Source organism: Larus michahellis, chromosome 14 (assembly GCF_964199755.1).
Source record: "Larus michahellis chromosome 14, bLarMic1.1, whole genome shotgun sequence".
Taxonomy (NCBI): domain Eukaryota; kingdom Metazoa; phylum Chordata; class Aves; order Charadriiformes; family Laridae; genus Larus; species Larus michahellis.
This window is the reverse complement of record NC_133909.1, coordinates 814,104-840,358: the sequence shown is the minus strand read 5'-3', so window position 1 is coordinate 840,358 and position 26,255 is coordinate 814,104. Positions and strand designations below refer to the sequence as shown.

Genomic DNA, 26,255 nt, shown 5'->3' with positions numbered 1-26,255 from the left:
GAGGAGATGAGGGTACTGGCAGGAGGGCTTGTCTTCTCCAGCTGTTTGGGCACTTCTTGCCGCTCGTTATAAAAAGCCTACTTGAACAGAACAGCTCTGCCAGGAGAGTTTGGTGGTAACATGGTTGTTTTGTCCCCAGAAAGTTGAAGGTTTGCATTAAGCCTGCTCATATGAAGTAGTGTTTTAAACTATTCAGTCCAGCCGCACGTGCCCAGGCCATTTCCAGCTCCCCAGCACGGCCACCGCAGCCAGACATCAGACCTGGCACAGCAAGCGGCAGCACCCACCCACAGCCACCACGCCTGGCCAGCGTGGGGACACGTAGAATCATAGGGTTGGAAGGGACCTCTGGAGATCACCCAGTCCAACCCCCTGCCAGAGCAGGGTCACCCAGAGCAGGTGGCACAGGAATGCCTCCAGGCGGGTTTGGAATGTCTCCAGAGACGGAGACTCCACCACCTCTCGGGGCAGCCTGTGCCAGGGCTCTGCCACCCTCACAGCAAAGAAGTTCCTCCTCATGTTGAGGTGGAACTCCCTATGGTCAAGTTTGTGCCCGTTACCTCTTGTCCTGTCCCTGGGCACCACTGAAAAGAGCCTGGCCCCATCCTCCTGACACCCCCCCTTTCAGTATTTACAAGCGTTGATAAGGTCCCCCCTCAGCCGTCTTTTTTGCAGACTGAAGAGACCCAAATCCCTCAGCCTTTCTTCACAAGAGAGGTGTTCCAGTCCCCTCATCCTCTTGGTAGCCCTTTGGTGTCCCCTCTCCAGCAGTTCCCTGTCCTTCTGGAACCGGGGAGCCCAGAACTACAACTTACTGTAATACCCCAAGGCAGGTGCTGCCAAGGACAGTCCACATGGGGTGAGCGGCACAGCCCGCAGCCCCCTGCCTCTCTGCCCAGAGCTGCGTCCCCTCCACAGCGAGCCCAAGGTGACACCAGGAGTAACGTCACTTCAGACCTGGGTACGGATCCATTGCTTGATATGAGGGACAGACCATGGCAAAGCTCCAGCTGCCTCAGCAGGGAAGACAACTGTCCTGGTTTGAGCCACACTGGACTAACTTCTCTTCTAATGCTTGGGAAAACTGTACTTTTAGAAGACTCCAGTGCCTGAATTAGTGAAAATATTTACTGTCTAGCCAGCTCTGGGGTGCGGGTTTCAAGGTCTCAGTGTTGAGGATGAGGAGGAGTGAGACCCGGGCACTTGACCCAAGCTGCCATCAGGATTATTTCATACCATGAACATCCCATTCAATACAAATTAGAAACACTGCTGTGAAGTTCTCTCTCTCCCTTGATGGCTGCCATCCTGAGAACTCCTCGCCCCGGTGCCGGAGCCCTGAGCCCTTCCCTCCTCCTGCAGCCGCAGCGCTCGCAGTGTCCCACGTTTGCTGTCCCGCCTGGGAGCGCACGGCTTCTGCTGATGGAATGGGCTGGGTATAATCCTTGTATACCTTATATTAGTATTGGGATTGATACTGGTTCTTTATTCTTGTTGTTAATTATTTAGTCTTACCCTATTTAATCTATTTACATGTCAACCATTGTGTTTCCTTGTTTTCCCTGGTTCCCCTTCCTGGGTGGGGAGGGGTCATCGGGTGACAGAATAATTGTCTAAACGACAACAAATTATTACAGGTTTTCTGCATAACAACAACCCACCAACACTCCCAAGAGCCACATGCGATCTATCAGGCTGCGGTGGTGCAGGCACTAAAGCGCGTGCACGGGGAATTAGCACCCTGGCGCTCTCAGGAAGGCACAGGCTGCTGTTTCTGACCAGTTTACCTTTGAAGCTGACAAATTAAGGGCAGGCGAAAGGCAGCATTGCTCAAGGGATCTGACATCACTCCAGCCATGGGAAGCACAGGGCTCCCTGCAATCACGTGCCGAGCACCTGGAGCAAGGCCTGCAAGTGGTATCTCCCTCAGGCACAGTGGCCACCCAAGGATGCCCCATCCCTGGAGGTGTTCAAGGCCAGGCTGGATGGAGCTTGGAGCAACCTGGTCTAGTGGGAGGTGTCCCTGCCCAGAGCAGGGGGTGGCACTGGATGGGCTTTAAGGTCCCATCCCACCCAAACCATTCTATGATTCTGTGACGGGCAGCAGGTGTCCAGCCAGCAGCAGAGCCAAGACCAGCCCTGGCCCACTGCTGACCAAGACAATGGAGATGGGTATTCCCTCTGACTGCTTCTAGGATGTTTATATCGGAACCATCCATCACCCCAGAACCAGTATGAGCCACGTTAAGTCTGCACAACACATTATCATAGAATCATAGAATGTGTTGGGTTGGAAGGGACCTCTCAAGGCCATCTAGTCCAACCCCCTACAGTCAGCAGGGACATCTTCAACTAGATCAGGTTGCTCAGAGCCTCATCCAGCCCGGCCTTGAATGTCTCCAGGGATGGGGCCTCCACCACCTCTCTGGGCAACCTGGGCCAGTGTCTCACCACCCTCGGTGGAAAGAACTTCCTGATGTCTAATCTAAACCTGCCCTGCTCTGGTTTAAACCATTGCCCCTCATCCTATCGCTACATGCCCTTGCAAACAGCCCCTCCCCAGCTTTCCTGTAGGCCCCCTTCAGGGACTGGAAGGCCGCTATAAGGTCTCCCTGGAGCCTTCTCTTCTCCAGGCTCAACAACCCCAACTCTCTCAGCCTGTCCTCACAGCAGAGGGGTTCCAGCCCTCGGATCATCTTCATGGCCTCCTCTGGTCCCGCTCTAACAGGTCCATGTCCTTCTTGTGCTGAGGGCTCCAGAGGTGGACACAATACTCCAGGTGGGGTCTCACCAGAGCAAAGTAGAGGGGGAGAATCACCTCTCTCATCGTGGCCATACGGGATGTCAGCTATACGCACTACCACAGCAAACATGAACTCTGCTGTCTCCACACCCTCACCTCATCATGTGGCAAGTAAAGCTATAAAGACACCCAGAGAGGGGGGACCTGGCTGGAGCTTCCCCAGCGCTGCTCAGAAGCACCTAGAGACAGATTCTGAACTTCAGCGCCTCAACAGCATGGCACACGCGCATGTGCCAAGCACGCAGCAAAAAGAGCACGAGCACATCACCGTCTGCTGGCCACCAGAATAAGAAACATCATCCACCAGGGAGGAAGGTCTGCGCTCATCACCCAGCCTAAGGGCTTGACCCAGGCGACCATTCTAGCTCGCAAAACACACCCTCTGTGCTGCAGGCACGTTTGAATTTAATGTAACCTCCGATACAAAAAATATGGGACATTTTTGATTCTGAGTAAGGAGAAGTGCACAAAAACTATGTAATCCAACACCATGGAGACACCAAAAAAAAAAAAAAAAATCCAGCCTTGCTGTCTCCCCCGACGGGTCCCAGCCAGCAGCACGACTGCCAGCTCTGGACTTCACCATGAGTCTCACAAGACCTGGTGTCCCCTCACACCAGCAGCTACAACTTACACAACCTCCTGAAACAGACTTAATTTGTGTTTTTTTTCAATTGGTTCTCTCTACAAGAATGTATAAAAACTGAAAAATAACAAGCAAGCTGCCGCAGCAGCCTGGCAATATGTTCAGAGGGCAATAATCAAGCAAGAACCGTAACTGCAATTAGCCGTAGAAGTCTACTAATGCCAATTTAAAGGCTCTGAAATCTTATTAGAAATACTGATATAAATCAATTAGTGAAAATAAGAAATGCATCAGCTAATCACGCGATGGGTAGGAAAGCCCCTCCTTTCTGATCATCTCCTTACTTTCCTTTTAGATCATGTTATTATAAGCTATTATGCCAGACACGATTTTTTGGGGGGGGGTAATATGAGTCTTTTCATTCTTTCGAAGTCCCAGAACTAGGGGCAAAGAGAAAGTTTCTCTAAAGAAATAAGCACCATAGAGTCTCTCAACAAAAGTCCCCAACTCCGCTGGATTTTGAAAGTCCTTGGAAAAAAGCTCTACCGCTGTGCGGAGGGCAGGCGGGTCTTCAGTACGGAAGGAGCCTGGGAGTCTGCCCAGCTAATCCCCACGGTCTCACGCTGGGTAACAGAAGACTGTTGCAAAAATATCAGCCAGTAGCCCCAACACAGATCCAGCTATCTTCTTCCCTTGCCCTTGTCCCCATTAACTCCTTCTCCCTCAGAGCTCCCCAAAAAAGGAACTCATGCACCAATTTTGCATACAAAAATCTGACTGTCCCATACAAAAACACCAAAAGGTCCTCCTGGCTCTCGCGAGGTGTCAGAGCGCCACAAATGAAAGTCTTCCACCTTCACAGCCATCTGCGCACAGCTTATGGCCAGAGCCAATGCTGCTCGCCATCACCCCAGAGAAAACTGAACGTGCAATGCCTTGGATTAAGATGTCGCGATTTCTCCACTACAGCAGAACTCACGATTTTTTGCTGAGAAGGTGGGAGCTGCTCGGTGCCCCCCTTGTATCAGCTGTGCAATGCTCATCTCTGCCCGCGGCCAATCCCCAGCTGGGGGCTGCTTCTGGTGCTGCTGCCCAGGGGAATGGGGAAGCTGGAGGCATCAGCCTGGTCCTGCTGCCCACATCTTCTACCCTGTGTGAGGCCGTCGATAAACTCAAGATTCAAAGTGAACTCCAAAGTCACCACAAATAACCTCCCACCAGCGGGAGCAGAGCATCCGTTTCCTGGAAAGGGCAGCAGAGGCTGGTTCCTTGCCTAGCCCAAGGCATGCCAGGGCAGGAATGCCATCCCGCCCTGAAACACCTCCAAGAAACAGGCCTTACGGAGGGGGCAGCAGCATGCATGTTGTAGGTGACAGATCAACAGCTACACAGTGTCACGAAACCACCGCAGCCTGGCAATTGAAAGAACATCTCCAGCTAATGACTGAAATTGTCTTCTGGAAAGCAGAGTCCAAACTGTTTTTAAAAAGGAGCTCGAAATGCTTACTTATGAGGTAGAAAGTGATAACTACTGGAGATAAAATATTAAACTTGTGCTAGGATTTCTTGGGCTTTCCAGTAGCGCTAAGGGGGGAGTGAAGGGCTTACGGTAGGAGCTGGGCTCCAGCCGATCACGCAGAGCGAGCGTGGTGTCTGCGCACACAGCGGGGAGCACCAGACAGAATTCTCTCATTGCGTCTCCATTCCGTGATTATTTTTATTTTATTTTTAAAGGAGATTTCCAAGGGATTTTGTCTTTGAGTCGTAGCACGGACCAGAGCATATCAAACTCATAGCCTCCCAAAACAACTGCCAGGCTTGGGATGGAGGGAACTTTTCCTCTAGCACATACCAGTACCTTGCTCCTCTGAAGCACTGGGCAAAATTACTTCACAGGATCACATGCAAGATCTGTTCACAATTACCACTTCTGCAACATCCAAAGTACCTGGAACAGCCTCTTCCTCCAGCACGTCACAGCGGCAGCTTACAGACTTTAACTATGGGTAAAAATTTGGAAGAAACTATTGCTGTGAGACCGCTGTGATAACCCGCAGTGAACGGGGACACTCGGCTTAGTCATCCATGGACCTCTCCGGAGGTAACACTGACCGAGAGTCGCTTGTTCTCCTGGCACATGAGTCAATGACTGTTCCTGCTGGGCAGCAAAGCAGCAGCAGCTCCCGCCAGGTTGGGCAAAGACGACCCAACCTTCACCTCCACCAGTTCAGCTGCCACGGAGCAACCAATACTGGTTGCTAAACACACACCTCTTGAACGCGATGCCCGAAGGGACAGCAAGATTTTGACCCCAGTATTATTACATCCGCAGTTTGGCACATTGCTCCACAGTGTGGACAACCAACCAGTTGAAGAACATCGCCACAGAGCGTTCATTGTGTTTGGTTTGGGTCTCAAAGACCCATGACGTGCCAGCACAGGATTACTCCGAGGACGCGAACGCTGGGCAGTCAGAGCTTCGCTGCCAAAGAAGTCAGAGTATTAATCAGGTTTGAGAGGGAAACCCAACACAAACCTTCCCAGAAAGCTTCTATTTACTAAATGGAAATAGCACCATGGACAAGCGGCTCCTGGACTCCGTCCCAGGTGCTGTGAGCAGCACAGGGCCCTGGCACGAGGCAGGGCGCAGCTCAGACCTTTGGCAGCTCAGCGATGAAGCAGGTTCCCTCCTGCCAGTTCAGTTACGGGCTCCCGTTCAAGTCAGTCGTGACTAAGACCCATCTATATTAAAGCAAATGACCAGCCCCAGAAACATTTAACGTCTTCACTGAAATAAACCCTGCATTCACACATTCTTCATTTACAGTTTATTTTTGTAGGGCAGGAAAAAAAGCAGCCGTACTGACAAATCAGACTCGGAATTTGCAGTTCGAGTCACAGAGGATCCCAAATCATGCCCCTGATGGGGAAACCAGCTGAGCCCTGTACACTTGCGCTGGAGACACTCGTGGGCCACAGACACCAGCTCCCACCACTCCTCTCTGAATCTTTGCCACTTCAGTGCTTGCCAAAAGGATGCTTCTCCCGTTTGTTACACTGTGTTCCTCGTCGGCAGGATCTGCAGGGATGAAGCCACTGGAACAGGCCAGAGAGTAAATTCTTGTTCTCAGCCCCGAGGATGTCTAGCACTGATACACAGTGGCAAAGCTTAACCTCCAGGAAACGTATTTGGCCACAACTCTGGTATAACCAGCTGGGCAGATAAATTCCAGGATGTTACTCCAACACTTCTCAAAAATAAATAAATTAATTAGAAACATATTTTTAAAATGGATTTTGCATTTCCAGGAGAAGGCTGGCAAGCTCGTTCAGATATTCAACAGCGTGTGCCCCCAGTGCAGCAAGAACTCAACTGCCAAGCTGCTGCCTACAGCAGCGCGTCTCCGGACCTTGTCACCCAACCCCTTCTTCTTCCAATAGACATCCCAGCTCTTTCACAACTCCTTTGCATAAACTTGCATATGCGCTTATACCATACAGTCACCCTTTCCAGTCACGACAGTTGGGCTACATCAGACCAGAAAGGAGAGACCTGGCCTCTACTTTTCCACAAATCAGTAAGGAAACCAGCTTTAAAAGCAGACATCCAAACACCCCAGTTTACACACGCTGACTGTTCCCGCCACCCCAAGGCAAAAAGTACCTCGAAGAAAGGACAAAACTCCCACGTCTATCCTCGGCTCTGGGCCACCAGTCTTGGCCAGCCCTACACGAAGTGGTTCTGATCATCCTCCCCGTTCCTGCCCTCCGCCATCCAGGTTTTCTGAGCGGGGCTGGAGGAAAGAAGAGGACATCAAAGGTAGGGCGAGAGTTTCCAGTGTTTGACATGATACCAGGTCCTGAACTGACACTGTTCAGGAGGGGAACTGGGCTTTACAGGAAAACTTAGACACGGTCCCATCGCTCCCCAGAAGGGATTTCCAAAGGCAATGCTTTTATCTTAGTCCATAACCCCTCCCAGGTCAAAGCAACACAGCCGTGTGTTTTTTTAAAAGGAAACTGTTTTATCTCTGTCCACAAACCTCTTCAAAGTACAAACACTTTGCTCTCTGGTCCAAAAGCAAAGTGATGGCTAATTCAGTTCAGAGAACCACTTCCAGAGAATTAGGTCCAAAGCAAACCATAAAACCCTTTTTGGACCACAGAAAAAAATAAACCCAGACAAAAGCTGATAAAAGGACCGACTCCCTTTCGGCTCAGCTCTGTCTGCTCCCAACAGCTGTCCTCCTTACGCCACAGGGCATCTCCTGAAGCACCTCAGAAAGATCAGATAAATTATTCAAAACGCAGGCTAATTCCTGGCGCTGGGACTCTTTGTTCGCTCCAGGACCAGCGCGAGCCGTCTGCTTCCTGGAGGGCTCGCTCTGCCTCCAGTAAAGGGCAAACACAAAGGCTTCGATTTGCAGAAGAGGAAATCAATTTAGCAGCTAATAAATACGCAATTTGTGCAATATACATACTCTCCATCTCCCTTGATGCTCATACAAAAGTTAATGGGCCATACTCTGCTAAGCACAGTTATTGCACGCATTCACGTGAACGGCTCGCTGGAGAGCAGAGCTGGGAGGGAGCCGGGGAGCGGATGCCTGGCAACCCCATGTTGTATTTCCTCACAAACAGCACTAGCAGAGATCCCTCCACGGAGGGCTACAGCCTGAGGAGTCAAGGTCACACATTTTGGAAGATGCTCTGCAGCACCACATGACGGTCCTGACGCAGATCCTGGCCAAGGATCTCTCAGATGCCCTGTGCAGGGTCTGCGCAGGCATCTCCACAAGGAGCTTTGCTTACTGATAGCCTGGTCTCCTCTCAAAAATTCACAGACTCTGCGCACAGGAACTTAAATAAACCTATGACATCTGATAAAAGTCATGCTCGCACCTTTCCACCTAACCACAGGGAGGCACAAACACGCTGCAGCCGTGCAAACCGCAGAACTTATCTTGAAGCAACAGCAGCCTAAGTAGACCAAGAAACACACTTCATGGGTATCTTCAAAATCTAAAGCCTCTCCTCGAATGAAAAAAATCTCAGTGAGATTGCAGATGCCCATAAGAGACAGCTTAACATAATTTCAAATGAAGTGAAAAGTTTAAAGCCAAAGTCAGCAATGCAGCCTGTCCAGAATACCGACTCCTGAACGCAGACGCTCGGCTGACACAAAGCTCTGCCGAGGCACACTCAAACGCTGCAGCAGAGCAAGTTTTCGATTCTCCCTTCCCTCCTTATTGCCATTTCCAAATGCATCTGGCTGACAAAGTTTATGGGTCTTCTTTTACATCCTTTTGTTTAAAATGAGTCCCTCCTGTCCTCTGGGTGCTCCGAGTTTACCGTATTAAATCACATGAATTAGCCCAAGTCTGCCCCACTGCACATCTCCCTGCAGTCTATCCTTTCCTTCATCTTCAAGAAGTGCCTCAGAAAAAAAAGAGGTACAAACACCATGATTAAAGGCAGGCAGGAAGCTAACTAGCTCCAATATTGTGCTTTTGTAAGTCATAAGTTATCGTATACCAGAGCACTGATTTCTTATACTTGCAGCTGGCCAGCACAATACAACTGTGGAAGTTTGCTTGATCCCTGACAAGCAAAAACATACACAAAAAAAAAAAAAAAAAAAAAGGAAAATAGGAGCCAGATGAACTCCTCGAGCCCCTCACTCACTCCAGCTACGCGCCCCGGAGAGACGGCGGCTGGGGAGGCTGCACGAATTCTTTGGCAGCGGGACAGCCTGGGCGCAGAGGCTGCTCAGAGGCGGTGGGGCGGACGGCGCACACCTCTGCCCTGCCAGCAACGCCAGCTATGGGGCTGTCTGGCCGCTGACACGGTGTCAGCGCCTGGCGGGAGCTCGCGAGGAGACCTGCTTCCCGATGCGAGCAAAGAACTTAGGCTTAGGCCAATCCCCCCAGGCAGGGGATTTTGGGTGAACATACCCCAGCGTGCCATACAGGCACGGTCTGACGAGTGATGGTGCCAACCCACCATGCTCTCCACCTGTGCCTGGGAAAATGGGGTTCCCCCCTTCTGCCAGCCCCAACAGCACCATCCTACCCCTCAGGGAGCTCTGTCCCCTCCTCAGCCGGGACCGGTCACGATCTGAGGGCACTGACACGGCCTCAACAAAGGAGAGGCCTACAAGGTGAACAGATAGAGGGGCTGTCTATGTTACAGGTACGTCCCTAACAACAGTCAATACAAAGCTGGTAACAAAGGAATACCCCTCGGAGTGTCTGCCACATGTCGTGACACCTGCAGTGGCACTTTTCCAAGCATCTCACATACAGTTTACACAAGTCCACCCAGCAAGCCTCAGCAAGAGGTCTGTAACAGAGGTAACTTGTCTAACAACTCAGCAGCGGTACAAGGAGGTGGAGTAAGGAGAGGAAACAGGGTGCAGGCTCACAGCAAAAATTACTCTGTCTCGTTCGGACAACCAGAATCATAGAATTGTTAGGGTTGGAAGGGACCCTAAAGACCATCTAGTTCCAAACCCCCTGCCATGGGCAGGGACACCTCCCACTAGATGAGGCTGCTCAGAGGCCCGTCCAGCCTGGCCTTAAAAACTTCCAGGGATGGGGCTTCCACCACCTCTCTGGTGACCGAGTGAAAACCAAAGGGGGCTTCAAGGCTGCTCAAATCCTTCCTGCAACCCCAGCCCAGGAGAAGGAGTTGAAATGCACTCTCCCTGCTATTTATGCTTTACAGACAATAACTTCACCACTAAACAACTTCAGAATAACTTAGAGCCCTTTCTCATTGATTTTGACAGTTAAATATTTTGGTATTTTAACAGTCACCCTAAACATCCAAGTCAGTTGCTTACTGAGAGGGTCAAGCCTCATGGCTCTTGTTTCAGACGCCTCCAACAGAAGCGTCATTGCCACCAAAGAGCAGCACGTGCACAGGGAGGGATAACTACCATCCCTCAGCTATTCCACCGTCAAAGCCTAGCAGAGACACAGTACTCAAGTTACGTATGAGTGGAACTGAAGAAACACAGGTGAAGTGTCTCTCACCAGGGAATTACCACGAGTAACTACCGCACGTTAATTAATCCAGCTATAGCAACACATCTTTTAAAAAGGAAGACATTTTTCAGCGCTCAACAGGCATTGCACTGTCATTTACCCACCGCTCACACATTTCTTCGGCACTCAAACAAGCCTGCCATGTAAAAAAAAACCTGAGGATCCGGGAGAAAAAGAAAAGCCCTTTGCAGGGAACGCCAGCAGGCTCCAGTAACACAGGGCAGGACTCGCATTACTGAAGACACTGGCCAAGTGAGCAGCACGGGGAGATTGCTAGAGGAAGGCTCCTCTGCCAGCAATCAACCCCCAGAAACGAATCAAAAAAAAAAAAGGAGAAAAAACCAGCTTAAACAACTTAAAAATGAAATAACTACTGGACCAATTGACTTAAAGACACAGATTCTCCTGTTACAGGAACAGGGTTTCTCATTGTAGAAGAGATGTTAGAGCCCAACCACAAATGACCAGGATCAACACAGGAATCTCCAAAACATCTGTTCATCCCTCCAAAGCAGGAGGCCAGACCGTACCACAATAATCATCCATCCTGACCAGAATATCCATGGAAGAGCTCACGCCCCAAGGTGACAACTCCTGAACCACAGTGAAAAGGTTCAACTGCCAAAAATCAGCCTGCTTTTCTTCAGCAAGCCTGCTGCTGCCATTCCCACCTGCCTGAGTGGGACGCTGTTGTCTCAGCACGCAGCAGAAGGGCAACAAAACCCACACACATCTAAGGAGGCATTTGTATCCTTGGTGAATACAATGCAATCCATTTTAAATAAGGTACGTGAGATCGGGGAACACAACCAGCGCCTTTGAAAGTTGGTCCAGATCAGTCCACTCCAGCCTGTGAGAAGATGCCAGAAGCATCACATACATTCAGAGATTTTTGTACTTTCTTTATAAAAGTGCTTCAGTGACACCTGGGTGGACATTATGCCGCCGGTTCCTGCCCTGCATGGCAGAGCACTACACAAACACCCCACGCAGCTTCTTCCTCTCATTAATCTTTCCTTTCCGGCCCCCACAGGAGACAGCAGCCATTCCTCCCATCGGGAAGCAGACCTCCATTTTTCTTTCAACTCGCATAAAATCGTATCAAACCTAAATCCAACAGAAGACGTCTGACTTCAAAGGCAGCAATCGCATCCCAGCTGTATGATGCTAACAAGGTGTTTATGTTTGTTTGATACACGCAGAGCTTAACGTGGTTACACAAGACTCCTGTAAGTAATGCTTCACTGCAAGCACACTGGGACTATGAATAAATTTAATTCAGGAGACTCCGCAACAAAAGCAAGTTTGTAAAGTACACATTTTTTTTTCTTTTTTTTTTTTGTTTTTTGTTTTTTGTTTTGCTTCCTCACAAAACTCATCTTTCTCTGGCAGAACAGCCCTCGTTTTGACAGGCAACGGTGCTATTTCCACTCCTGTCAGTTCCCTGAAATCAGCATCAAATAACTGAAAAAGCATCCCAGCATCTGATGAGACTAACCAGTAATTTTGGGCTGCCCCTTTACCAGGAAAACATACACATTAGGACTGTCAGTTGATTACAAGTAAACCAAAATGGAAAGCTGAAATGGAAAAACATATGCTTACGTACAAATACAGTCCTGCCCCCACAGGTGTGCACGAAGGCTCCAACACAAAGCTGATACGGTCAGCCATATCCTGGCAGAGAGGCTGCACAGGAATAAACTGCTAGGCACAAATGAACTGAAATACACCGGTTTGCTCACCGCACAACTATCTCTACCTTCCAGAATACATGCAGACGTGTCCAAGTAGACATACACCCATCGAGCTGACAAATCTGCCAGTGTCAACTTGCACCAGCAGCGTACGTTGACACACACCAGTCTTATAATTCCACTGTGGGCAAGAGTAAGTGCAGTCATCTTCTGATTTTATTCAATCAGCCCCCACCCGCTAGAGATACAACTAACTTTGCCTACATTAGAACAAGAACAGGTAATTAATACGTAGATAACACGTAGTTTACCTACTGAGGACAAGGATTAATCCTCCCCTCCAGCCCCCGCCTCTTTTCTTATCTTGTTCTTGTCTATCTTCCTTGTTTTCTTATCTACATCACGTTTCATTTTACCAGACCATTCATACATTGCTTCATACCTAACCTGCTGCAGGCTTGCTGCTCCCTTTGCTTCACAACCCTCCACCTCCCCACTGTCCTCTTGTTCCCCGAATTCCCCTCTTTGAGGTTCCCTAAGCAAATCACCAGGTTTGCTGGGGCTCCTCCTACTTTCCCCATCCATTATGGCCTCCTGCTCAGAGAGAACAGTCCACAGTGCCCACACTGCGCCCCGGCAGATCCACCATCTCAATATTGAGGCATCAACATCTCATCCCTCTCCTCCTGCCAGGCCTGCGTCCAGGAGCACCTCCAGCAGCGGGGAGAGGAGCTGCTCTGGTCACTCCTTGCACTCACAAAGGCAGTGACACTAACAGGATGAGGAGGATACAGGAGTCATGGCATCTCTTACCGAATTCCTGTGCCAAGGATTGTACCAGTCACAGTGATGCCCACAAACTGTTTCAAGTAATATTCTGCTTTTGATAGTGCTGTCTGAAGTAACTATGACTACCCCAGAGACACAGCGTAGGTTACACACTGACACCAAATTCATCTGACCACAGTGACCAACAAAGTCCACCACAGCACTCACTAGTTCTTTCATCTGCCAAACACAACGATTCTTGACCTCTCAAAAAGCCTCCCAGAAACTCTTTTCCATCGGGCAGAGAAAGGTACAGAGCCCGTACCTTCCTCGTATGTAGGCAGAAACCCATCTCCCAGCTCCAGAACATCACTGACGTGATGACCAGCATCCAAGGGCGAGAGCGACACTCTAGTTAGTCTCTTGATGCGCTCAGACATACACCCCTGGACAACCTCCCAGCCCAGGCTCCTTCCTTGTATCCACAGAGGTCTTTCTGACCAGGTACGGACCTTCTCTGATTTTTGCCAAAAACAAAACAAAAAGGTTATGGCTGGAGTAGGGTAGAGAGGGCAAAGGCCTCAATGGGGGAGTAGACAGGACCGCACATGTGAAGGGAACTGTAAATCCCAAATTCCAGCTGAACAGGTCGGGAATTCCCACCCAGTACATCTGAACCATCACATACAGTACATATGCTTTGCTTCTGAAAGACCCCAGAGCACACCAAGCAGCAAGTACTTTGAGAAGTCCCAGTTCCTCCAGTCTTCCCGAATGCCGTACGCAAGAGCTGAACCCATAACAGCCAGTTATAAGCGGTTCCAGCTCTTGCTTGGCACTGGAAGCAAGACAAGTGACTCCACAGGTTGCAAATAGAATCAAAATTCTTCCTATGCCTTGGAATGAATTACTTTTCTAGAATTCACATCACCATTCTTCAAATGGTAATTTTCTACATAATGTCAGCAGTAAAGACTATTACTAATTTTGGCATTGAGAAAAATGCAAAATTGCTCCAATTACAACTTGGGTGTTGTTTTTTCTTAAATCACTGTCAAAGTGGGATCCTACTTCCCAAACATCCAGGACACTAAACATACAGGACTGCTCCCAGACTTTTAAAACAACACATAACTAAGGAGGACAACAATTCTTCACAGCAGCAGTCACCAGCATCCAGAGAGAATTGAGTTTTCACTTAACAAATAAGAATTTCAAAAATTATGAAACAGATTCTATTTTCAATACTTATAATTCCAGCTCTTCTTGGTCTCTGAGCCGCCAGCTGTGCCTTGAACACAGCACCGTCAACACACTGGCCAGGGGGACCCTTTGGGAAGAAACGAACCTCCCGGATTCATGGGCATGAACAGCTGATGCCATTAGCCAGGAGAAGACGCGAGCATGAAGGTGGGGCACGCAGAACACTAAGGGTGAGAAGACATGAAGCAACCCCTTGCTTGATCATGAGGCTTGAGGAGCATGGCTGCACGCTAAGCCCAGCATGAGGACAGGTAGGTGTCCCTTTGTCTCAGTACTGTCACCTGGAAGGGCTTTAGCCTGTGCATATCAAAAACACTGTAGGATATTGAATTAAAAACAGAACAGGGTGGCCTGTAGAGACCTTCTGGATCTGCTACCCTAGCTCCAAACGCTCAACTTCCATGAAGACTTCTCTCCTGTAGCCCCACTCCAGCCCCTGCCAAACTCCCCGGCAGCAGACTCCCTGTACAAAACAGGAACCCCCTGCAAGAGGCTCTCCCCTCCGGCCAGCCCGCCCCAGCACACGTCCTCCGCGCACAGCCTCCAAATCTCACGGTCTCTGATGGCTGTCCAGAGGAGCAACCGCCACGGCCCCCAGGACGGTGAGAGCTGTCCCACCCTCTCCTGCTCCCACCACCTCCCTCACAGCAGCAGTTGCACAAGCCAGGTCAGAGAACATTTCTAGCTGAAAGTTAACTGAGCAAAGCTTTTTTTTTTTTTTTTTAAAATATAATTACCCGTTTCCAGCTTAATGACTTCCCCGCTCCACCTCGCCGTACTGTTTAAGCCAATTAAATCAACACTGACGCAGCCCTACCTACTTTTCTCCCCACCCAGCAATACATTCCTGCACCTCCCTTGCACCAGCGCCTGCCCAACCCCACCACGAGCAAACGCTGGGCATCCAAACTGCGGACAACTCACCACTTTTTGGTGGGTTCACTTTGCGACAGCTCGGCTTGCCTTGGCATCAATGGGACAGGTGCTGGGGACAAGGCCACCTCTGAGAGCAGCCAGGCCTGCGCTGGCAAACTGTGGACGCATCCAGCCCCTTCCCATCCCACCCCCAGGCTCCCTCGGCTCTGCACAGGCGGTCGTGCGGCAGCAGAGGGTTGTCCTCCTGGGGTGGAGTTTCTTCGCTGGTTCCAGGAACTCGCCTTCACCACCAATATCACAGCTACCTGCTCCTCCAGATCCCACCCTCAGCTCCTCCCAAAACACCCAAACACTTAGCTGTTACCTTAAAATTAAACAAACCCTAACACCAGCTTTCACCACAAGCATTTGCATATCATCAAACCATCCCTGTCCTGAATTCACATTTAAACAGCCACTTAAAACCAATTACAGCAGAAACAACAGCCCTTCCTCCACCTGGAGAAAGGATGGAGATGCTCCATCTTACAGGGCATCACGGGTTCTGGAGTCAGGGTGCGAAACCAGCTCTCAGCCCTGAAGATACCCGGGATTCAGGGTAACGGTCATTAACATGAAAACCAGGGGTCAGGTGGAAATACAAGGGGCAACACAGAGTGATGTAACTGCACTGCAACGAGGCTATTTCTTGTTTTATTGCAACTGTTTTGGCATATCATGGTCAAGTTTTTAATCCATGTGTTTAATTTAGACGGTTTGGGATTCTGGTTTTTCAAAGGTGTTGTAAATATGGATACCACCACCTTCCCAAGGCCCAACAGGTCCCCACTCCATTCCAGCACACACGAGAGCTTCACATGGCGGAAGCTGCAAACAGCAAAATTTCACCTTTTTATTCCAAGTATACCAAACTCTTTAGTTTATATGATCAGTTCTCAGCCCGAACAGGTCCCCACTGGTCTTGGTGCAGTCTGTCCTAGCAGGACAGAACACACAGTACAGCAAACAACTGTGACAAACATTATTTGCTGAGAGCACCTGCACCTCTCACAGAGGGAGCACACCTTCCTTCTTCTATAAAAAAATAAAGAGTTCCCAAAACAGGGGAAACAGCTTCTTCAGTATTACCATCCCTGTATTAAATTAAAAAAAAAAAGAACCAGCCGTGCATCACCCCTGCCTAATGAAGCCTTAACTGTTGCTCAAGCAGAGAGCATTTTTCAGTGGTCTAACTTTAAAGGAAGAACTTGAAAGCTGCAGCTTTTCTGAAAAATAAATATCCACCGTTTTCACAAGACTGCTCAACCATCACCAGGCGCAGGCGGGAACCCTGGCAACGTGACCCTGCCATAGCACTGTAAATTTCCATCAGAATAAAACAAAACTGAACCACAAGTCCCCCGCTGCACTGCTGGGACTGAAACATCTGCCTCCACACAAACACACCAACGGACACCGAGGGACCGGGCGCTCCGCGCTGGCCGCCCAGCGGGGCCGAGGCCCAGGCGTCCGCAGACACCGGCCGGGCCACCCGCCCGCTCCCCGCCGGGGCCGCCTCCCGGGGCGAGGGGACGGGCCGCCCCCGGCGCCCCTCGCTCCGGCCGGGTCCCCCCCGAGACGCCTCGGGATGCTGCCGGCCGCGGCCTGCACGGGGCACCCCGGCGAGGCCGCGGAGCCCTCCCCGGCCGGGAGCAGCGGCGGCGGCGTCCAGCCGGCCATTGTCCCGCCCCGCGGCTTCCCCCCGCCGCCCGGGGCAGGGCTCCGCGCCCGGCTCCGCGCCCCTCGGCGGCCCCGGCCAGGGCCGCCCTTCCTTCCGGGGAGCCCGCCGGGCACGGCGGGAGGCGGCAGCCGCGGGGAGCGGCGGGGCAGGCCCAGAGCGCGGCCGGCCGGGGCCGGCCCGAGCCCATCCCGCTGCCCGGCACCCCGGGGCGGGATCCCCACGGGCAGCGCCGCTCCGGACGGCGGACACGGCCGCGCCCCGGGGTCCCCCAGCGCCGCGGCCCGCCCGGGCCCCAGCGCGGGGGCACAGGGCGGCCGGCGCCGCGCTCCCCTGCTCGGGCGGGGGGCGGTTCTCCGGGCGAGAGCGGCGGCGGGGACCGCGCTGTCGGGGCCCGGCCCGGCCCGCCGAGGCCTAGAGCAGGGCGCGCCGCCCGGCCCGGAAGCGCCGGCCGGGCCGCGGCCTAGCGCGGGGCTGCTTACCCTGCATGCTGCTGGCGGCGGCGTGCGCCTGCGGGCCGCCCGCGCCCGGCCCGCTCCCGCCGCCGGCGCCGGAGCCGCTGCTGGGGCTGGGAGTCGCCATTGTGTGCGCGGAGAGGGAGCAGCGCGGCGGCTGCAATGCAGCAGGGACCCTCCCAGGCAGGACACCTAGAGCCCCGCCGCCGTATAGCAGCCGCCGCAGCCGCCCCGTCCGCCCCCGGGCTGGGGCCGCCGCTTAACCCCTCCCAGGCGGGGCGCCCGCAGCCCCGGCGCCCTGCGGCAGCCGCTGCGGCGGGGGCGGGAGCGGGCGCTGCCTCCGCCGGGAGCGGGGAGCCCCCGCCGCCCCCGGGGCCGCGCTCGCCCCCAGACCCCTGCCCGGTGCCGGCCCCGCTCCGCCCCGGCCTCCCCCGGCAGGGGGGCATCGCCCGCGCCCTGCGCCCGCAGCGCTCAGCGTTCTGCCCGGCAGCCCCGGGCCGCTCTCCCGCGTCTCCCACCTGCGAGCTCCGGGAGGGCCCTTGGGGACCGGTGGCTGGTCCAGGCAGTTTTATCGGATTCCTCATCTTCACCCATGACTTCTCCTCCCACTCAAGCAGCTACTTGCAAACTTCTCATGTCTTCCCCGAGACCTCTTCCCTGCCCACCGCAGGGCATGGCTTCCCTCCTGTGGTTTCCATGATGCCCAGGGCATCGTCCCCTTTCTGCCACCAACGATCTCCTCCGCTTTTTCTTTCCTCCCTTAGCCACTGCTGTTCATTCCAGCGCGTTGTTTCTGATCCAACCTCTAACTCCAGCGAACTTACAGCCTTAGTCGTAGGCACAGCACATGCCAGGAATTAGAGCAGCGAAAAGGGTCCCCCAGAGATCTCTCGGGGGCGGGCGGGGGGATCTCTTTCCAGCCGCTGCATGATTTGGGCAAGTCACTTCACCTATGAGAGTCCTTGCTTCCTCATCTGTGTAACAGAAATAATAATGACCTCCTCTATGAGTTGAGATCCGCTGATGAAAGAGCTGGACACCCGAGTGCTAGACAGCAGCATGCAGACTCTTTCCCTGCTTCTCCTTTGCCCAGCCTTCTCCGTGCTTCTCATGAAGGTGGTGATGGAGCAAATACCTCAAGTCCTGAACATACACTGGATGTGCCTCCAGAAGCTCAAAACCATTACCTTATGTGCAAGTGCAGATGCAATGGGGGGAATAGGGTTGGGGCAGGAGCTGCCTCCCCTTCTGGCCCTCATTTTTTTCTTCTTTCTCCTCCAGCTCAGCTCATATTTATTTATCTCACCTCATGTTAAGGCCAAGATTTTTCTTTCCTCTTGTGCTTTGAGCTTGGGAAAACATCTCCCGTCCTAGAGTCTTCTGGTTTCCCTGCTCACCTGCACATGGGCTCAGGGAAATGGGTTGAGACCCAAGAAGTAGTCCCTGGGGCACAGAAGGAGCCCACCCTTCTGCCTAAACCCTGCTCTCCAGTGAATATCTCATGCTCCGCAGAGCTCGCCTTTGTCAGGAGACGGGAGAAGGGGGCGAAGGGGGCAGAGCTGGTCTTGACAACCTCCCTCTTTCTGCTCTATCCTCCTAACTCCTGCTAGTCCAGCAAAGCCATCTTCCTCCCTGTCAGGGATGCAGCTTTTCTTGGCCTCGGGAAACACCATCACCTCCTCACCCACTCGGCCCAAAATCCCAGTAGCCTGTTTGCTAGGTTTGAACTTAGGCTGCTACCCTACACTGTCCCACCCTGGCCTCTGCTCTTTCTGGGCACACTGCTGACTCTTTCAAAGCTGTCCCCTCCATCGCTTTGGTTGGAGAGGAGCAGGAAGCACTTGCACCCAGAGCTTCCCACAAGAACAGCCCTTCCTGAATGTGGTTTGTGTGGGCAGCACGGGTGGTAACAATCAGTGCCAGTGCCTGGCAGAGCCTGTAACAAAGACCACAGGCCCCACGGCATGCAGCAGCATGAGCACGCATGTCCGGTGGAGGTGTGCCCTTATCCTCTCCTCCCGTATTCCCATATGGGACACCTCAACACCTAGCACAAAGTGGGATCCCAACCCTACGTCCACCTACGAAATGCCAGGGAGCACCAAGGACGGCTGCTCTGCACGGAGTGGGTCAACAGTGGATGGGCAGCAGCCTCGGCGGCAGGAGCCCAGACCTGAGCAGGGCAGGTCCCATGGCAGGAACCAGGTTCAGCCCGGACTCCAGACAAGTCTATTGCAATGAGGCAGGTCTGAGGTTAAGTCAAGTCCCCAGGTCAGGGTCTGGGTCATGGCTCCAGGACGTGGTCAGGCACAGCAGCAGCACAGCCGTAAGGTAGCTTAGGTGGGGACCAAAGTAAAATCTTTGGCTAAAACAGCCCCCAGGGGAAAGAGTGAAGACTTATTTCTTCACCCAACCCGCCCAGGCTTCTCCCAGCTTTTTTTTCCAAAGTGCTCCAAAGCCACCTGATGCTTATTAAACTGCTTACTCTTACCAGAAAAACTAGCCTTAAATGCTGAGAGTTAAACTCCTGGGGAGGGGTTGCAGTCCAGGTCTTGATGCAAAAGACATTCCCCCCACCCGTAGTTCCACAACTTTCCTTTCTTTTCCCTTTCCTTAAGCCTTCTCTTCTGCCTTCACCGACAGTGCAGCTCCAAAGTTGGCATCTTGCAGGCCATGGTGCAGAAACCCACCGCCAGCTGGCAAACACTGGCAGAAGCTGACAGCTGACCTCTGCTTGGTGCCACCTGTATGTGGTTTGCTCACAATTAGGTAAAATCGTACTGCTTATCCCGCTCCCCCTGCAAATCTGGGAGGATCAACACTACCTGTCCTGACAGATGTTTGTGAAACCTGTTCTTAAAGACCTCCAGTGATGGAGATTGCGCCATCCCTCAGCAATCTGTTCTGGCACACTTCTATGCTGACATTATCTGAAAGGCTAACTTAAGCTTTTTTGTCTGAGCTGAAATCCTTTATATCCTGTCCTGCTTGCTGTGGCCTTCTTTGAAATGACCTTTTAGGCCCTCCATGACTGCAATGTTTCCCTTCCTCTCCTTGTTCCCGCTTTCTCTTCTACAGACTACATCAGCTCAATTCTTTCAGCCTTTCTTCATGGTTTCTGTGCCTCCCAGCCTCCTCACTGACCCTCTTTGACTTTTTTTTTCCTGTTGGTTTGTATTTTTTGAAGCACAGTCTCCCTAGCTAGGCATATTACTCCAGCTTGTCTTGGAGGGCACGCTCCTGGCTCGTAGGCTCCGGTGTGGTGCCTTTCCCATTCCCGGTGTTCAGCTTGCCCTCCATTATACCTTGGACCCCTTTTTGAAAAACTGCATCCACCCAAGTTGTTCCCTCTGTTGTATTTTTGTTGCTCACTGGTCATAAAGGTTACTCTTGAAGTTATACCTGTTGAACTTTGCCTCGTCAGTTTCAGCCCATTGGTCACTTTAGTGCTGAATTCTGTCGTTTTTGCTGTCCTTCACAGCTTGCAGTAATTTCCAGGTTTAATAAGGCAATCATGGGTGTTAATCATCCAGGCTGTTAACTAAAGTAATTAAAAAAGATGTGGCATCAAAATGTGTCCTTCCATTTTGACAACCACTGGTAATTAGCACTTGAGGTACAATTATCTCACCAGTCTTGCACTCACCATGTGGTCCTATCTTCTTAGGAGAGGGTCAGGACAGCCAGTGTTAAAAACCTTCCCAAAGTCAACATGTATGACATCTGCTACCTTTCACTTTATGCCTAAAACATCGTGCTGTAGCAGGACATCAGGCTGGTTTGTCAGCACTTGCTCCTGCTGAGCTCACGGCGGCTGTTGTCCGTCCCCTTGTTGTAGTCCAGCTGCATACAGGTGCCTTGTTTAACGAGTTGTTCCAGAACCTTTTTCGGGAATTGAGAAGGACTTTAAATTAGGATTAAAGAAAGCAGCTGACAAAGCATAAACAAGATCAATTTGGGTGAGCTCTATAAAACTAATGAGGTAGGAAGAAGGTGGTTAATATAGGATTATAACAAGGATGAGAAGGAGGTCAATCTGTCAGACACTTTAGACATATGTCCCCCAAAGTCAGTAAATCAGGTGAGATGGAGCTCCTCCCCGTCTCAGTAAGGGGGGCTCTGTCCTTCCCTTGCTCATGGCACCCGACCCACTCCGTAAGGCAATTAAAACCAAAGCTTTTTTGGCGTTATCAGCTGTGTAACCATACATTTATTTCCACATGTCCCTGTTTGACTTGCAGTCAGGGTCCTGGGGCCAGGACACACAGCAAAGCCCCCGAGCTCTCCCCTGTCCACCTGGAGCCTCTTCACCAGTTTTGATCTGGTCAAAACCAATCTGCTGTCATTCCTGGCAGTGCCATCAGTGTCCACAAGGATGAGTGCTGTTATGGAGTGGGTCACTGGGGTGCGTGGCTTTGGCAATGCTTCAGTAACATCTCTGGTACAGGCTCTTGGGAAGCAGCCTGGCTCTCCTAATATCACAGCTTGGCTGCTGGGTCCATCTCTGCAATACTCTCATTTAGAATCATAGAATCATATGGTTGGAAGAGACCTTTAAGATGATCAAATCCAACCATTAACCCAGCACTGCCAGCTTACCACTAAACCATGTCCCTCAGCGCCACGTCTACACATCTCTTAAATCCCTCTAGGGATGGTGACTCCACCACTTCCCTGGGCAGCCTGTTCCAACGCTTGACAAGCTTTTCAGTGAAGAATTTTTTCCTAATATCCATCCTAAACCTCCCCTGGAGCAACTTGAGGCCATTTCCTGGGAGAAGAGACAGACCCCCCTGGCTACCCCCTCCTTTCAGGGAGCTGCAGAGAGCGAGAAGGTCTCCCCTCAGCCCCCTTTTCTCCAGGCTGAACACCCCCAGCTCCCTCAGCTGCTCCTCACCAGACTTGTGCTCCAGATGCCTTTATCACCTCTGGCCTTTACAGGCGAAGTTCCTGAACTGCCGATAAGCTTGGGCTTCTATGAGCGGAGCAGCAGACCCCAGAGAGGCGTAAGGAGGGAAAATGTTTTACCTAATATTGAGGAACTAATTTTCAGGTAGCTCTAATTATACTCAGGGGTACTAAATGTTCTTGGCCTCCCTCTTGTGGGAGAAAGCAGTATTGCTGGAGACTCTCTTCAGACAGAGAAGTCTCCTCTGTCCATGGCGGGGGTGGTGATAGGAAGTCCTCGTGGTAGTTGGTAAAGCTTTAAAGTGAACAGCCTCGACCTTTTCTTTAGAGTAAGAACACCAACCACTGAAAAACCTTTCTATTTCTTAAATATATACTATGGCCAGATTGCTTTTGAATTAAAGCAGCAGAGAATGAGACAGCGTCTGATGCCCTGGTTGGTGAAGCAATCCCTTCCCTCCCACCCTGCCCTCACAGGAGACGAACTGGCCTTTTGCCCTCTCTTGCTCTTGTGCCACTGAACTTTGCTCACTTACAGACTTGCCAAACCCTCCGTGCTGTCCCTCCCAAGTGCCCAGGAGGAGCTGCTTTCTGCCAGCCCCTTCCCCTTGGTTGAAGTCCTGTCCCACCCCACGCAGGGCCCTGGACGTGCCTGTCCGGCTGTTTCTCTGCCTCTCTCCCAGTCTCCACCAGTTTCTCCCAGCTGCTCTCCAGAAGTCGCGGTCTCCCCTGCGGACCTGCAGCCCAGCACTGGTGCTGCGGCAAAGAGCAGCACAGAAACCAGGGGGGTGTATGGGTTTGCTCAGTGGCTTGTGACCAGATGAATGAAAGAGCCATAGAGTCCATTGCAGCTGACTTTTCACAAGATCAGTTGGAAAAAACGGAAGGTAATTCAGGGTTTTGTTTCCCACACAAAGAAGAACTGGTGTGCCTGAAAAGCTTCTCTGCTTTTACTTTCCTATTGTATAAATGACTCTAATGAAAAACACACTGTTCTCTTACATTCTTCTCTCTTATTAACACCGCTGTTACTTTTTAGTCCTTGACATGTCCATTTTCTACCCTGAGATACCTCCCCTGCCTTAGAAATGCATTCAAAAGCTTATCCTGGGCCTGGAAACAAAGCACGAAAGTGATTCGTCACGAGAGCACATTACCAGGCTCATTACTAGAGCTCTGCGCCTTTCGAGGTGAGGGGAAGGGACTGAAGATCTGGGGACAGAGGTTAAAGCACAGAGACAAATGTCGCTGAGTGCTCTCCAGTGAGGTCCTGCCTCCTTAAGAAACCCCAACCAGGAGCGTGGTGTAGTTCGCGGTGCCCCAGTGAGGGAGTGCGGCTCCACGGGGACCCGCTGAGAAATTGCAGGCACGTTTGGACTGTTGCTCTTGCTAATCCATGCGTCAGGCTGAGTTTGATAAGAGAACAAAATGTGTTGTTCCCCACCTTTCCTTTAAGCATCTGTAGTCCCTTCCCAGAGAGCTTGTGAACAGGAAAGTTGTACTCTTAAGGGCGCCTGTAGAGAGTGGTTTAATTTTCCTGGGCTTCAGGATGGGAATGTGAATCAATTTAAATGTCATGAGGGATTTAGTTATAGTGAACATAGCCTGCTTTTCTGCCTGCAGCTGCCAGCAGTTGTTTAATGTACAGAATAACACGATTATTATGAACCATAAAGCCTACTCAGCGGAGCTCTAACAATAGCAGCCATTTACAAAGACGGCTCTTACTTCTCTGTGACTTTCTCTGCAGTAATTTCATCTCTCATAACCTGCTCAAGGAAAGACTCAGCTGAACATAAGAGGAGAAGACGAGCATTAATCCTCTCCACAAATGTGGACACATTCACACGTCCTCTGCATAACAGTTCAGCAAGATTTAATTCTGTTGGGGGCTGAGGGGACTGTATTACGCTGTCACTGAAATCAGTGGGAGAAATGATCTGACAGAGACTCAGGGGTGGATGTGGTAGATAAAACATTCCTAAAGGGCCCACTTTCAGTTCATCACTAATTATCACTTTTGGTCATAAATGATCAGCGAAAGATGAAGCACCACTATTCTTCTGAGTAATATGCTTTTGGTTCTCCAGACAACACAAAAAGACTGAATCTCTTCATAAATGCAAGACTAATTCTAGACCATTGAGTCATTACATAAATTTCCATTTAAATCCCAATCTCTTGGCAAGGAAAAGAAAGAAGTCTCCTCTTATCCCTGACTCACTGTCCCTCCCCTACACCTGTGGTTCTTCAACACCACCAAATTTCCAAGCCATGGCATAGCCATGACACCCAGCGCCACATCTGTTCATGGCCCTTGTGAGACAGGAGACACTTGTGACGAGCTCCCTGGGGATCCCTGGAGTTGGTGTTCACTCTTGCTGTGTAACAGGAGGCCTTTCTGGAGACAGTTACTTCTCTTCAGCCATGCCAGCTCTCAGTCAGCTTAGTTACTTCTACGGTAGAGAAAAAAACCTTTCAGACACCTGGTGCCAAAGTTAACTATAACAAACACAAACCTCTCACATGTAGGTGGATGTAGGTGGGCTCGCAATGTCCTTTGCAACCAACAGGCTGGTTCTTGACTATGAGGACAGACTGGACAGAAACTCAGCGGAAACCTCACTGTTCATAATTAGTTTTGGTACAAACTTCAGGATTTGTAGTAGTTCCTTATTTTGCCTTCCCTATCCTGAATAAAAGAATATCTGGTCTTGCATAGTCCTGCCTGACCTCGGAGGTATCCCTCAAAACAGCAGTAGTAGTTGGTGCCTGCCCAGCAGTGTCAGCACGCGCGGTCTGATCTGCAGCTGCCCTGCCAGCCACGGCTGTTCCCAGCCCCTGCAGAGGAACTCCCCACGCTCAGGCATGTTCCAGCCCCCGTCAGCCACTGTGGTGACTAGCGGTGCAGCTCCACAGCCATCTCAGCCTCAGCCAGTCTGCACCAGGACTCAGCTCTCCAGCCTTCCCCTGCTGCCCTGACATCACCTTCCCACCCTCCCTGGCCACCGGCACACACCTACTGAACTGGGGGAAGGAGCTCATCAGGGAGCAGCGAGGGCCGGCTGCTCACTAAGGGAGGGACACCATGGCCAAGGAGACATGGGCAATGCCCATCCCACTGGCACAGGGAAAGCAGGGCAGACCCAGGGACTGCAACCAGATCCAACAGAGAATCCAGATCACCATCCACATTCATGGAGACAAGGCAAGCCTGAGGTCAAGCTGGGAAGTCAACCTATGGGCTAGGGCCAGGGTCAGGGTCAGGGTCAGGTTCAGGCACAGCGGGTCTGATGCTGGTTAACCCCACCAGGTACACATCCTTCAGTGGGGTCCCTGGCAGGACAGAAAGTTGCAGATACACCAGCACTGGGTCAAAGAAGGAATAATAAATCCCTGCAATGTGCTGGTCACGCTTTTCTTCATGGAGTCCAGGAGGTACTTGGACTTATTTGCCTGAGGAGCTCCCTGATGGACAACCTGTTATGTGCAGACTGGTTTGTGTAATACAATAGGTGATACAACCTGTGATACAACAGGTGAAAGACAGAACAACACTTGCTTTCCTGTAATTCCTGGAATACACGTATTGTAAGTAGTGACGCATAATTTCATAGAATCATAGAATTGTCTAGGTTGGAAGGGACATTTCAGATCATTGAGTCCAACAAGCTAACACTGCCAAATCCACCACTAAACCATGTCCCTCAGCGCCACATCTGCCTGTCTTTTAAATACCCCCAGGGATGGTGCCTCAACTGCTTCCCTGGGCAGCCTGTTCCAACGCTTGACAACCCTTTCAGTGAAGAAATTTTCCTAATATCTGTCCTAAACCTCCCCTGGTGCAACTTGAGGCCGTTTCCTGGGAGAAGAGACAGACACCCCCCCCCCAGCTACCCCCTCCTTTCAGGGGGCTGCAGAGAGCGAGAAGGTCTCCCCTCAGCCTCCTCCAGGCTGAACACCCCCAGCTCCCTCAGCCGCTCCTCACAGGACTTGTGCTCCAGACCCCTCACCAGCTCCGTCGCCCTTCTCTGGACACGCTCCAGCCCCTCAGTGTCTTTCCATGAAGACATTTTGTCTCGATTTTGAAAACAGTCATTTTTCAACCTCTAAAAATCTCTCTAAAATGTCAG

The 26,255-nt window shown here is 51.5% G+C and overlaps 1 protein-coding gene across 3 annotated transcripts in view; it reads right to left on the bottom strand.

Moving 5' to 3' along the window:
• The window catches only part of MAP2K4 (mitogen-activated protein kinase kinase 4), a 106,519-nt gene extending 88,195 nt beyond the window's left edge, over nt 1-18,324 (bottom strand). Inside the window, exon 1 of one of the 3 annotated variants that reach the window (XM_074607131.1) lies at nt 17,733-18,324. In XM_074607131.1, the coding sequence (XP_074463232.1) occupies nt 17,733-17,808 (76 nt within the window). In that variant the 5' untranslated portion in view covers nt 17,809-18,324. Of the gene's footprint in view, nt 1-17,241; nt 17,461-17,732 lie in introns of those variants that run through there. The other 2 variants (XM_074607130.1, XM_074607134.1) reach the window with 2 other exon arrangements.
• Nucleotides 18,325-26,255: the final 7,931 nt, after the last annotated feature.